Source organism: Lampetra planeri, chromosome 6 (genome assembly GCF_965212315.1).
Source record: "Lampetra planeri chromosome 6, kcLamPlan1.2.h2, whole genome shotgun sequence".
In the NCBI taxonomy this organism is placed as follows: Eukaryota; Metazoa; Chordata; class Hyperoartia; order Petromyzontiformes; family Petromyzontidae; genus Lampetra; species Lampetra planeri.
Genome location: NC_136112.1, coordinates 7,303,799 through 7,318,820, shown reverse-complemented (window position 1 = coordinate 7,318,820; position 15,022 = coordinate 7,303,799). Strand labels below are relative to the sequence as shown.

The following is a 15,022-nucleotide window of genomic DNA, read 5'->3' as shown; positions in this document are numbered from 1 at the left end:
TAAAATCAATGTGACTTTGGCTATGCATGACACACAAGCACAAATACCGTGCGTCACATTATCAAGCCACACATACACTATGAAGACAAAGCCATACACCTAATTAGTGGTCATGTGTTTTGAGAATGGGAAACTACTTTCAAAATTCTTTAAACTGAGCAAACCACACGTTTTAGTTTCAAGCCACTCCTGCAAAATGTACGGATGCATTTATTTTTGACTCCGGGGGCTGTTGTTGCTGAAACATTTGAAAACACATGTGAACAATTGTGTAGTATTTTGGAGAATGCATGACCCGGGGGGCTTGTGTCCACCAGCCAAGTAGCTCATCAAAGATATTATTTAGGGGGCACGGTATAAAGGCTGCCCCCCCAGCTAAAATCGTACGTACAGCACTTTTCTGGACACTTTCCTCCAAAAAATTGACCAGCCGATTGTATTTCTATGAAACAGATTCTGTATTTATAGAACAAGTCTGTCAATGTCACTTTAGGTCTGTGATGACGATTGTTATTATTGTGCAAAAGCTAAAGAAAGGATTATTCACCTGTTATGTTGAAACACTTCGAATCCATAAATGTCTAGAAAACCAATGACCGCATGTCTCCCTCCTTCCTGCAAAACCGCAAGGTCAGATTTTTTTGCATTTACAGTTATAGTAAAAAATCAAACCTAATCAACAGTACAGAAACCAGTGCCGTATACAGCCCACTGCTACAGCACATTTGTGGCGAATGTATTCAATCATGTGCATGTAACCATACACAAAATACTGTGTTGATGACTCTCTGTTAAACAGAAAATGGGTTAAACCGAGCATTGAGAATACCCTACAACTCAAGCCTTCTGTAAGTCACGCAACTTGTGTCACCCCCCATTTTCAATCCCCCTTCAATCCCCCGCCGCTCACCCTCCCCGTGAAAGCAGCTGCTCCTTCTCCCCCCTCTCTGACCTCCCCGCTCATCATCACCCTCTCATCCCCGACTTCTTGGTCCGGTCATTTTCCTTCTCCCCGACGTGGCATCCCTTCCCTTTCCCGGTTAATTTGCCCCGCCTGCCCCCTTTCTCGTGGTGTACAAAAGGGCAAACTTCTAATTCAGAATTAAATATTCTGACTGCAGACCGAGTGAATGTGCGGTGGAGCAGTCGTGCAGCTGTCCGCACACCGCGCACATTCACCCAGCAACATCAGTGGCAAGTGAAATCTGAACGACTCCTGCTCCCTTTTTCCACCAATTCGCGCTGACCAGCACGGCAAAGTATGGTCAAACAATCCTCATGATAGACATGGCATGGGGGAGGCCTCCATCCAACAGTGTGTTGACAAAGGTCTGCAAATCATGATCATTTAGTCTCACAGCACGCTGCTGATGTGCTTTATAAATGGCTCAATCGCCTTGACGCATCTCTGAGGGGACAGAACAAGTGTTCTGTGATTACCTTGCTTGCCAGTGAATTGTTGAGCTGGCCCACCAGCCAGGAGAAAGCTCGCTCATATATTGCCTTTGCCAGAGCATCCCGGGCATGGGCAGCTTGTACCGGCTCCAGTGGACTCACCACCTGCAAGATATTCCGCTCTTCAATCAATCACCACGAGTCCATCAATGGACAACATTGCTACACCCAGCTGAGATTTAAAATTAGCTTCGGTAAATCACCAGGTGCCACTGTTCCAGAAGGCAATCACCTGGTCCAGGAAAACCGATTTGTTTGAAAGTTGCATCAAAGGGAATAATTTTGGAGGTTATGGTATTTTGATTTGACAAGCTGCGAAGATTACGAAAGCAGTGTGCAAAAAAGCCACCCCACCTTCATTAGTAATAATATCACGTAAAGTTTTGCCCTATAACCTTCCCCATTAGCTAAACTGCTATCGATGCACGTGAAAACCTCGAGGTAATACTTTAACGACTGGTCAGTAACAACGCCTGAATAATGCTTCTTGAAAAATCAAATTCATTTTATTTGCGAGGCATAGTCTGCCTTGGTACAAATCCAAGCCCTCAAGACCAGCCACACCTGCGTAAATATCCGCAGGTATCAAACATGGGTATTGCCTACTGGGCAAGTCCCGACAAGTGGCAATACACTGTCGTTATTCTTTGGTTCTTTCGGTTAAGTCACGTGCCACGTCGTCATCTTGCTTGCGCAGCAGCAACACGTTGCCGTACACTCATTGATATGATAATTTTCTCTGCCCCCTCCCTCTCTCCGTCCCCGCCCCCCCCTCTCTATATTTAAGGGACCGTCACAGAAACGACCCCTCTCTCTGTGCCGATATGTGTCCTCTCTCTGTGTGTCCTTGTGATGTCTGTCTGCTTATGTCTGTCTATAGTTTTCTAGTTAGATTTTTATTGCTATTTCTTTTATGCCTGATGATGATTGCTTGTGTTGCAATCGAAACGTCGCTATTATTTTAATTTATTATTTTATTTTTAGAACCAAAGAATAATTCCTGCAGTCACGAAAGCTCCAAATTAAGATTTAATACACTGTCGTGTCTGCCGATGCAATTTACGACCTATCTGTTATAGTGCTGACATAAGTAAATATGCTAACTGCAGATGATAACCAAATAACAGTAGCAGTAAATGTTTAGATTAACGTCGCTATTATTTTAATTTATTATTTTATTTTTAGACGTGACTTAACCGAAAGAACCAAAGAATAATTCCTGCAGTCACGAAAGCTCCAAATTAAGATTTAATACACTGTCGTGTCTGCCGATGCAATTTACGACCTATCTGTTATAGTGCTGACATACGTAAATATGCTAACTGCAGATGATAACCAAATAACAGTAGCAGTAAATGTTTAGATTAACAGTGAGTCGCCCTGTATTTTAGCAAATTCATTTCAGATATTCGTATTATGTAATCGTGCGATGATAATTGGTTCTTTACTCTTTTATCTGGCAACAAAACTGACACCTTTTTTACGAGGAGCCATGTTACCATAGACCACAATACCTGCAGTCATAATGCAAACAAAAAACATAACTCTGATAATGTATGCACTGTCCTTGAAGTTGATTGGTCCACACCCGAGACAGCTTTCCTTAGAGCCTAGTCTCATATGGGTGGGACCAGATGACGCCAAAAGGTGCACAACTCAAAGACAATGCACCATCAGAGTATGAGAGCTCGGGGTAAGCATTTACACCATTGGTACCTCATTTGCCAGTAAAAAATATGATAATTGGTTATTTACCCTTTTATCTGGCAACAAAACTGACACCTTTTTTACGAGAAGTCATGTTTGCATAGACCACAAAAAAGGTGTCAGTTTTGTTGCCAGATAAAAGGATAAAGAACCAATTATCATGTTTTTTACTGGCAAATGAGGTACCAATGGTGTAATCGTGCGATGTTTTAATGTTTAATTAGTGGTTGGTCACCCAATCTTAATTCATGTGCAGTAACCATTTTGATTAGCAGTCTGGGGACCAGACAAGAATCGGAACTTCATTGTGGAATTTTGAGACTTGGATATTAAACAAGTGCCCTTCTCTTCAGAATCATTATCATTCTAGATTTTAAGTTTTCGTGACTGCAATGATCCATACTCTTTGGTTCTTTCGGTAAAGTCACGTAAGTGAAAAAAAGAATAAACATAAGAATAACAATTTAAAAATATAAATAACTAAATTAAATCACGACGTTTCGGAAGCAACACAAGCTTCCGTCATCAGTTGCAACAACCACAGCAAGTAATTTTGTTTTCTTGCTGTGGTTGTCCCACCTGATGACGGAAGCTTGTGTTGCTTACGAAACGTCGTGATTTAATTTAGTTATTTATATTTTTAAATTGTTATTCTTATTTTCATTTTTATTTTCACCTACGTGACTTTACCGAAAGAACCAAAGAGTAATTATTATCATTGCTCAGATTTTCTGCTTTGAGAATGCCTCGATATGTTTCTGCAATCAAATTGTTTACCCCAATGCAAAGCAGATAAGTGGTTAGTACACTTACTATGAGATTATCCGGTCACGCAATTATTATTATTTTTAATAGGACAAATAGCCGATGGAAATTTAACATTTTTAAAACACGAGGACGCTGTCCCTCCCAATATCGATTTCGCTAGCAAACTAAAACAATGAGAAAAACATACCCTTACATTCTAATACTAATATACAGCCCTCTTTCAATCCACTGAGGTGGATATCACTGAGGTGGATATCGAAGTTCGCTTTGACTGGGTTTTACATGGTGAGTAAAACGCACTTTGATCACGACAGTGGTCATTATTCAACCTTTGCCCCACGTAAAAAAATCCTATTTGACAGGAACAATTACACATGGGGCACAAGGTGGGAGCACGTATGATTTTTAACACCAGTCTAGAGTTTGGTTGCTTGGACACGTGCTCACGTAGGCTTTCGCGACCAATATCATCCAAAAGAGGTTTTTTTGGGTTAGGGCACGTAAATATACGTGTCGTTAAAACCCGCCACCACCCGACACAGCCAACTAGTAAGGGTTGTCACGTAAACAGAACATGCCAATTCTTCACTAGTACAGCACTAGTGTGTAGTGTATAGTGTAGTGTATAGTACAGCACTAACCAGTGCGTTGGAGAGCCAAGCCACAACATTGTAAATGTTATGGCTTGGCTCTGTCGGGTGATGGCGGGTTTTAACGACACATTTATATATTTACGTGATCTAACCCAAAAAACCTCTATTATGGACAAGTGCTCTTTGATAATGTTGGTATAGATGGCCAATAGGCCAATGGACTGAGGAATATATTTTATATCTATACGTGGAGACAGAATAGAGTCCCGCTTATATTTGTTTTCGCTTGTAATGCTCTAAAGCAAGGCACTTGATGGAGTTGATGGCAGCAGGCTATGAGTGGGTGTGGATGAGCTCCAGTGCTTTCTCTAGAGATACCATGCTCCCCTGGCAGCCCCATGGCCATAGGCTTGGCTGGATATTCCTGCTACCAGCACTCAAGACAAGGTTTCGGGTCTTTAACTAATTAACACTCCAATACTAATAGGGGTTTTCCCCTTTTTTCTGGCAACAAAACTGATACCTTTTGCAAGGAATCATGTTTACATTAACCACAATACTTGCAGTCAAATGCAAACAAAAAACAATACTCTGATAATTTACGCATTGTCTTTGAAACTGATTGGTCCACACCAGAGACACCTTTCTTTGGAGCCTCGTCTCATATGGTGTTCGACCAGATGACGCCAAAAAAGGGGAAAACCCCTATTAGTATATTTTGGTACTGGCAAAAGAGGTCCCATGATATAACACTCCAATCTTGACACTATGCGAGCAAACTGTGTGTTCAAGTGGCAAAATGCAACATTACCTTAAAAGATTGCGTAACGTCAATACATAATATACAATGTTCATTGTTAACTTATGGACAAAGCATTACCCCGTAACCTTAAATTTTTACTGAAATGCTACTTTGAACCGTGCAAACACATGGCACATACTACTGCAGGAAAACTTGTCATCCCAAACCCGAGAGAGTTTCTAAATTAAAATACAAAAACATATTTTCCACTATTTCAAAATCGTTTTCTGTCCGTATTATTAACTATTACATTTACATCTTCTTATACGTAAGAAGAATGGGATTTAGTCGCTCGGGAAATAAAACAGGTGTTAAGATGTTCAAACACTAAATAGATACCTATTGCAATGCATCAAGTCTGCATTGCCTCACATACTTATGGCAAAACATGCAAACAGACATGCTCTGATAATATCTGCATTGTATTTGAAACTGATTGGCCTACACTCGAGACAACCTTCATTATGACCTTGTCTCACCTGCAGTGTTAGACCAGAGAACACCAAAAAGCGAACAGGACAAGGGCAATGCGAATATTAAACCACAACTAACTCGGGTTGAGCAGTTATATATACGGGACATTTTTGCCAGATCCCGGGGCCAGCCCAGGACACTATATCACTCGGCAGGCCTGGGAACGACTGGGAACCCCTCAGTAAGAACTAGAGTCCATCGCCAAGGAAAGGGAGGTCTGGACCACCCTACTCAACATGCTGCCAACGCGACCCTCACCAGGACAAGCGGATTGAGAAATGAATGAACAAATTGATGAAAAAAGAATAATAGGTTTAGATTTAAAGCTTTCGTGACTGCAGGGATTCATCTTCTTGGTTCTTTCGGTAACGTCACGTAGAAGGGAAATAATAAAATAATGAAAAATAAAACATAATAAAATAATTCTCACGACGTTTCGGCCACAATGCAAGCAGCCGTCCTCAGGTGAAGAACAGGTCTGTCAGATTCTGTCTTTCAGACAGACCTGTTCTTCACCTGAGGACGGCTGCTTGCGTTGTGGCCGAAACGTCGTGAGAATTATTTTATTATGTTTTATTTTTATTATTTTATTATATCCCTTCTTCTTCTTTATTATGTTTTATTTTTATTATTTTATTATTTCCCTTCTACGTGACTTTACCGAAAGAACCAAGAAGAAGAATAATAGGCTTTACCATTTCTGTCAATAACACAGGAGTTAAGATGGCGTTTGAACGTCAAGATGGTGTTTGAACAACCTATTCTTCTTACTTCATCATTTTGATCCTGGCAAAAACGGTCCCATAATTGTGTACGTACATCACTTTTTGAGCGTACAATGCATATATGCAAAGTTAATATATACTAGGTGTTTCCAATGGCATTGCTGCTCTGAATAGTCTCTTTGAGCCTCAGGCATTAAGTGGCTTATAACAACCCCCAAACGTATATTTGGCTCCGAGCCTCACACATTAACACTGAACCCCGTAAATTTTAAAAGTGCCTTTGGATTTCTGAGCCTTTGCAATGAACGATGAGCCCTACAAATCCTAAAAGTACCGTTAGTCTGGCCAGTCGATCCACTACCCAATAAACATGGAACATTGGGCCAACGTTAGTCCAAAAGCTCCAACCAAATGCAAGTTTACTGGGTACTACTTTGTGACTGGCTACACTGCATATATGCATATACCAATTACATGTGTGTTGTGCACTCACGTATAGAATATGAACATGAAATCATCATCTAAATGTAACCATAATTAGAATGCTTGCTGTCCGTTGAGCACTGTGACAACATCCCATGCGCCACTGACTTACTGGTGAAAAACGCAGGTTATTGATACAGATACTGCTTCACAAAAGTTGGAGGGAGCTGGCCAGAACATTGTGGTTAGCTAAGGGGGTCAAATGAGTTCGTCCATTTTGTCTGACTCAACCGCCTTTAAATGGAGAAATTGCTCCACCAACTGGTCCGTAACGTCAGTAAAACAGAAAAGTGAAAAATGGTGCGACAGGCCAGAGAGCTGCAACGTTTACAAAGCTACGGGTGGCCCGTGAGACGCGACAACTCATGCGAATGTAAAAGCCGAGAATTGTTTGAGGGAGAAATCTAAACAAATGGGGTGTTGAAGGTACAGGTTAATACAGGACAGAGGCAGAGAGAGAGACGTTGTGCAGGTATTTAGTGCAGCTAAAGAATTAAATGGATCAGCGCGGATCAAACCGCAAAAATGTACACACACGCGCGCGTGCCATGCCACATAATACGCCGTTTCTTAAAGATAGAAGGGTGCCTTTAATCGTTATTTAATTTCATCTGATGCACGTCAAGTCTTGCAGACATGTCGGCCACTTTGAGGTGCGCCATCATGTCGAGGAGCGTGCTGTTTTGTTAACTTATTAGTTTTGGAATGTTCAAATTAGTAGCGATTTTTCCAAAATGGAAAAATGCCACAGTCACCGTTATGATGCAGCAGGCAAACCACAACGCCGTGCACAGTTAATAATTAGCGATTGTGTTTAGAGCTGCAGTGGTGTGTGTATATGTCTACTTAACGATATATGACGGGGACATTTTATATTCATATTCTTAGGTTTTTTCGGTAAAGTCACGTAGGTAAAACATTCAAATTTAAATTTTATAAAAGTAAAATAAAAAATAAAAATCACGACGTTTCGGAGGTAACACAAGCTTCCGTCTTCCGGTGGAACCGTCACAGCCCGACAGCTGTATCAAGTAAATGAGAGATTACAAGAGATACCACTGCGTATATATAATGGTTGAGGGGGGGGGCCAGGAACGGCCCACTTTTTATTATTATGGTAAGGTGCGGCTTGAGACTACGAATAGACTACATAACAAATGACTGAGCCTTTATTATGGAGAGGTGCGGTTTGTGACTACGCCTAGCCTACATAACAAAATGCTGCAAATGAGACCTTTTTACATTTTACTTTATTTTATGATACACATGGAAAGGTCGTTGTCCTGACTGTGCCCCTTGACATACTGATGCAGCCTAACACAGTGTGCAATCGTAACTGGACGTCACGTTAACGAAGGGCCGTTATTTCACGAAGTCGCGTGCAATGCTTAAACTGTATACGCTAATTTGATTGTTATCTAAAAATGGGGAAGCAACCTTGGAAAAGGACACCGACATTTATTTGAACATTTACATAAATGCTAAATATGGAACATACGAATCGAGATGTTAAGATTCACTTCAACCGGTGGTTTGTTTAAAAGTGATTCTTACTTCTTCTCCGCTCGCTGATATCGTCTTTTTGGTGAGTGCACTTTTGAGAGTTTCCTCTGAAATGTCCAACAGCTGAATTCCACATGAAACACAGCGAACCACACATTCTTGATGCACAAAAAAACTACCTCGGTGCCATATAGCATCACAGCAATAATACAGTATATATTCTAATAAATCTATATCAATTAATAAAGCACATGAACAATTAGCGGTGGCACAGCAGTTAGTGCACTGTGTGATCAACTCGTTAACCTGAGTTTGATTCCTGGCTATAGCTAACATCACTTAGAGGTGACATGTGAACTGGCCTTTCCCCTACATCAACCCACACTGACCAGCTGGGTGAAGTCCGGTCAAACAATTTCCAGGACTGACACGGTGCGTGTGTAAGACTTCCTCCAGCAGTGGATTGACAACGGGTTGAAACGCGTCCTTATTTATTTACATTAGGTCTATTTTAAAACGCATGAGATGAATTTGTCATTTTACTGGTCACGTTCATTTTGAGTCACCAGGTGAGAACACAAGAGACAGGGTGACCTGGGTCACCAAAACGACAAAATCAAAAACGAATCAAGTAAATTCACGAAGCAAATACGCCACTGAATGGCGATGTCTGCCACAGCACCTGCGCCAGGCTAGGTTCACTTCGAAAGAGAGCTGAAGTAATGCCATGCGCAGTTGTTTTATCTTGTAAGAACACGTACCGCATGCACGTGTTGTAACTTTACACCAGCGGTAATATTTTATTTGAAGAGGGACGTTGTGGTTCTTACCTTGCTGATCACGTGGATTTCAGTGCTGTCAGTAATCAGCGCGTAACCTGTCGTGCTCGTGGTGTACGTCGTGTTGCCGAGGTGAATCACGCTGGCGATGACATCAAATAGCGTCTGCAGACACCGGACAACCAGAACATCAACAACCAGAACATCCGCAGCACTGCAATAAACGAGTAGCAGATGCTTCATGGTTAATTTGACTACACATACGCTAGAGCCCACAGTGTAACACATTCCTGCGGAGGGAGCTGGTAGGAACGTTGGGTTGCTCGGTCAATGGCCAGGGTCAACGGCGGCGTGGTGTATTCCGCAAATATGCTCGACTGTGAGGGCGGGCACAAGCCGGCGTGAGTAGGTTAAACGTTGAGTTTTATAAGGGCACCACGGGGTGACCAGCCCCTCCCCACCCAGCCCCACCCCTCCTACCCCCCACCCAGCCCCACCCTCCCCACCCAGCCCCTCCCCACCCTCCCCACCCAGCCCCTCCCCACCCTCCCCACCCAGCCCCTCCCCACCCTCCCCACCCAGCCCCTCCCCACCCTCCCCTCCCCACCCAGCCCTCCCCACCCAGCCCCTCCCCACCCTCCCCTCCCCACCCAGCCCCTCCCTGCACGACGGACACAATAATCGCCTGTGGGCTGGTGCAACCAAGAGGTTCCTACCAGTAAATACGTTATTTCTAACATAGGATACCACAATGACCAAGCTATTAATTTACTTTGGATGCATATTGTTGAGATAAAAAAAAACAACAACCATACATTCAAGATATGCATTGCAAATGTCAGTGTCATTTGTTTATTTATAATTTGTCTAAACCAGGACCAACATGTCAGTATGAATTAGCTTTTGATCTGGCAGATAGGTGTTTGCGGTTGTGGAGGATACACACATGCAGTTGTTCATAGTTAATCTATGGCAGTGGCTCTTAAGATTTAATGCAGTCTTGCACCCCTTTGGTTCTCAATCAGTAAATGTTTTTGACTTAAAGCTTTCGTGACTGCAGGAATTCATATTCTTTGGGTCTTTCGGTAAAGCCACGTAGATAGGTTCAAAGAAAATAACAAAAAACTACGACGTTTCGATCGCAACACAAGCGGTCGTTGCGATCGAAACGTCGTAGTTTTTTTACCGAAAGATCCAAAGAATATAAATTTTTTTTTAATAAATACATAGGTTTGATTAAGCAAGCTAGTTGTACCTACGTTCCCGTGCGTGCTTAATTTATGTTTCGATAATTTACCTTAAAAAAAAAATACCCCCATGTCTCGCACCCCCCAGAAAGAGAATCTCGCATGCCCAGGGGGTTGCGTTCACCCCAGGGTTTACGACCCCAAATAAAAGTGAACACGTATAAATGGTCCCAGCACCCTAATACACCTCCATTTTTATTATTATGTTCAACAGCTGTACCACCAATATTAATCTCAACAAATTCACAGCCAACTGCCGTACTCACAATAATAACACTGGTCAACAACAAAAAAAACATTTTTTTCTGGCTTGGATTGTTGCAGCTGTTTTAGACTAATTTCAGGGTGCTGATTCCAAATCTGATCTCAGATTTGCTCTATCACATCTCATTTTTATGCTATCGGCATACCCCATTTTCATTGATTTTACCCGAAATTAACTCTGTCACTTATGATTGCAAGTTGTTGCGAGTCAGTGACTGCTTTAGTGTTAAAATATGGTGCTGTATTTTTAGGATAGTGTGTTTATAATATCATTTTATGTAGATATCCACATTAATTTAATATATTTTTTCTCCAGTTTTTATTGAAAATGCAATATTTGATATCTCAAAACCTGATGTGATAGACAAAAACTGATGACAGATTTGGAATCAGCACCCCAAAATTACCTTTAAAACTGTTGGAATACCTTATGCCAGAAAAAAATGTTTTGACCAGTGTAATCATCCACAGCACTATGCTAATTCCACTTGTGGATGAATGTCTCTCCCGACCATATTGGTCATGGGGGTGGTCTGATCATACTTCACCATGCCGCTAAGTGGGTGTTGGTGAAGGGAAGACCGTCTTCTTGGTTCTTTCGGTAAAGTCACGTAGAAGGGAAGTAATAAAATAATGAAAATAAAACATAATAAAATCATATTTTATTATGTTTTCTTTTTATTATTTTATTAAAATAAAACGTAATAAAATATTATTTTATTATGTTTTTTTTTACTATTTTATTACTTCCCTTCTGCATGACTTTACCGAAAGAACCAAGAAGATAAATCCCTGCAGTCACGAAAGCTTTAAAGGGAAGACCGGTTTAGATATCACTCAACACTCGTATTATCTAACTCGGATCACCTGGGTGCAGTGCAAAGTACATTGCGCTAATCAATGGGCCATCGCTCCCCCACCGTAACAATACAAGCATTTAATTAACGCACAAACCCCATGTGGATGCTTCTCATTGTGTTGTCTTATTGCATAATTTACCTGGAAATATTCCTTGAGATGAAACATCACCTTTGCAAGGTTGTCCGTGCTACCGTATTCATAATGAAGTTGTTGTTTTTATTTAAACTGTAATTACAACTTTTACGCTTGAAACGTAACGTATAACCCAAAGATGAATATGTAGGTTCCATCTGAACGCATTGGGAGAGAAAACGCTCCTCCAGATTTAAATGGCAAACGGTTCTTTTGGCACAAGAGGCTCTTCGGGATACACGAAAACAAAACGGAGCCCTCGGGCGGAGCTTCCCATCACTTTTAAATATCGGTGCACTGACGAGTCATCAGCTCAGCGTGCCGGCGCATGTCCAGGCATTCTACCCCCCCCCCCACACACGCGCGCGCACGCGCCCGCGATTAAAGTACAAATGGATAGCTGTTCCCTGTGAGTTAGTCCCAAAAGAAAATTTATGCCCGTGTCATGTGTCACACATCCAGCATCTGGATCGGAGAACATGTACATGCGTGCAGAGGGGCGCGGGCTTCGTTGTGATGCACCGTGTGTGCGCACAGCGAGCCAGCAACTGGTGAGTCACGCAAGAAGCCCATGCTCTACCGAATTCTCATTAGCTCCGCGAGCTACTCTTCTGCACTCTCTCTCTCTTCTCCGAGTCCCTTACTAAACAATCCCATTCCACCCACGGCAGTCCAACGCCCTCGCCGCCTTCCTTTACTACACAGAGGGAACGAGGTATCCACAGCGCGATGTGGCCCTCTATGCTCGCGTCTACTGATGGTTCGACTGACTTGCGTCTGCTTGAATTGTAACTGCGGCCGTTGACATTTCACACCATTTTGATCTTTGGTTTAAGGTATTAAAAAAAATGTACCCGTAAAAACAAAGTTTTTCACTATAAATCCTTAATATGCGTGGCATCGGTTTTATTTTATTATTCATTTCTGTTTTTCTTGAGTAAGAGTTTAATTTTTATCACATTGGTATTTTAAATTAAATATAAAAAAAAAAAATCCTAAAAAGTGGAAAATTTTGGAATTTTTTTTCACGAAAATAAATTGTCACGCACAACGAGTCTGTGTGCAAAATGTCAGCTCGATTAGATCACGGGAAGTGGGTTAAAAAACGACCGAAAGATTTGCACGGTCGTAAGCACGCAAGCAAGTGAACTTAATATAAAGGATTTAAAAATAAAACCGTGGCTGTTCGTATTGTAGTGTACCAGGTGGCTAACACATATGCGTCTGCACCAACATACATTTGTCAGCACAATACAATTATATGCATACGTGAGTATACAGCACTGCACGCGTAAAAGGTCAAAGGCGCAGCCGCGCAATTGCTTTGCTTCCGTCACCGCTGGTGGAAGGATCTCCACTAAAGACAGCTCCAGACGTGTGTGGCGGGATATATAAACTTTTAGGTTGAGGTGTAGATTTTTGCAGTATCTTCTTGGTTCTTTCGGTAAAGTCACGTAGAAGGGAAGTAATAAAATAATAAAAAGAAAACATAATAAAATAATATAATATGTTTAGTTTAATATTTATTTATATTATTTTATTATTTCCCTTCTACGTGACTTTACCGAAAGAACCAAGAAGATGAATCCCTGCAGTCACGAAAGCTTTAAATCGAAATTTGTGCAGTCGTTTCAGGCTGCCGCAATAAGTTATAATGTAACGTTGTAAGCCTCGTTTTGGCGCCCACTTACCTTGGCGCCCGGGGACATATGTACCCCCCTGCCCCCCCCCTAGCTACGCCTCTGGCTCCAGAGAGCCCCCCTCGAGAGTTTATTTCCCCGACTCTTCCACACTGGGCAAGAAAAACATCTTGAAAGAGGTGGGAGTCCCCACACTTTACCCCACCACACACAACCCGCCGATCGATTGTGGTGTACCGATTTATACTCATAGGTGCGCGGAAGTTTTGGTGGGCATGGGAGTTAAGAGACGTGCCTATTGTTTGCAGCTGTCACGCTGGGAGATCGAGCGACAACTCTGCAAGTCCAGAGTTGTCGCCATTTCATGACGGCAACATCCTCCTAGGTTACCTGTACCCATGCATGAATAAATAAATACGGGTGATGCTTATACTGTACCTCGATCTGTGGTTCATCAAAGCCAACGGTGTGGAAGGCCTCCTGGAGAACCCTCCAATTTTCGACATCGTTCAACGGAGATACCTTGGCCTCCTCGCCCTGTTGAGAGACATGTGTGTTTAGTTTGTTGTCCTTCCTCCACCCAGCCCGCATCACCGATTAGCGCGGTTGGCTACGTACGGTGCGAAAGAAGTTCTACGCGCGGACGTACATTCATCGAGCGTCACATTTATGAACGTTGAAGCATGAAGATGAAACGACAGCGAGCGAGAGTGAAATGCTATGGCAGTGCCCTTGCCACCAATCGAAGATGAACACCGATGCGGGAAGTTGAGTAGCTGGCTCAGGAGTCAGGGCACGGAGCCAGCCAGCACCCCCTGCAATCTTGGTTTCAAATTCCAGCAGCCACCTGATAGTGTAGCCCTGGTTCTCAAGTATAGTGAGTTCAAGTGTAGGTCTCAGAACCGTCTTGCATGACTGTACAACAACTTCACATTCGATTTCAGTATTCCCTTAATTGAGCGTATTCTATACGTGAGAATTAAAGCCAATTGGATCAATGTGCAAGAAAGGCGATCTGCATGTCGTCGGGGTGCCATGGTGGTGGCGAGATGTTCACTACCTCGCCTGGTATACAGGAGGTCGTGGGTTCAATCCCAACTCTGACCCCTGTATATTTGGAGTTTGCGTGTCTCTCTGTCCCCGTGGTCGCGTGGATTTTTCTCCGGGTCCTCCAGTTTTTCCCTCCACATTTATAAACACGCGCTTTTAGAGCGTTTTGTCTATGAATTTCCACGTAATAAGCCACTTATTTGAGCCAGCATTTGTGACCAGGTCGCTTCTACTAAAGAGCCATATAGCTCAGCGAGTAAAATAAGAAATAAGTGTAAAAGTGTATGTTCCAAGTGTGAAAGCGACTGCCACAAGGTGGAACATTGCGCCCTCTCGCTCTCTCTCTCTGAAAGTTCAACAAATATATTTCTCCGTCTCATTACATAACTGCAATATTTCAATTGCAATGTACCCTGGGAGAATAAAAAAAAACGTGGATGAAATAAACAATGTGAATTCTACAGGCAGTAGGATAAACGCGGAGATAACGTGGTCCGTTCATCTATTCAAACGAGGCATCTCTTTCGTAGCTGCAAAAA

At 42.3% G+C, this 15,022-nt stretch overlaps 1 protein-coding gene across 1 annotated transcript in view; it reads right to left on the bottom strand.

Moving 5' to 3' along the window:
- LOC144719651 (unconventional myosin-Ic-like) overlaps window positions 1–15,022 on the bottom strand; it is a 61,041-nt gene that overhangs the window by 19,364 nt on the left and 26,655 nt on the right. Inside the window, exons 7-11 of the mRNA XM_078595789.1 lie at window positions 13,872–13,970; window positions 9,341–9,454; window positions 8,562–8,633; window positions 1,441–1,560; window positions 548–615 (exon numbers count right to left, since the gene is read on the bottom strand). Coding sequence (XP_078451915.1) covers window positions 548–615; window positions 1,441–1,560; window positions 8,562–8,633; window positions 9,341–9,454; window positions 13,872–13,970 — 473 coding nt within the window. The remainder of the gene's footprint in view (window positions 1–547; window positions 616–1,440; window positions 1,561–8,561; window positions 8,634–9,340; window positions 9,455–13,871; window positions 13,971–15,022) is intronic.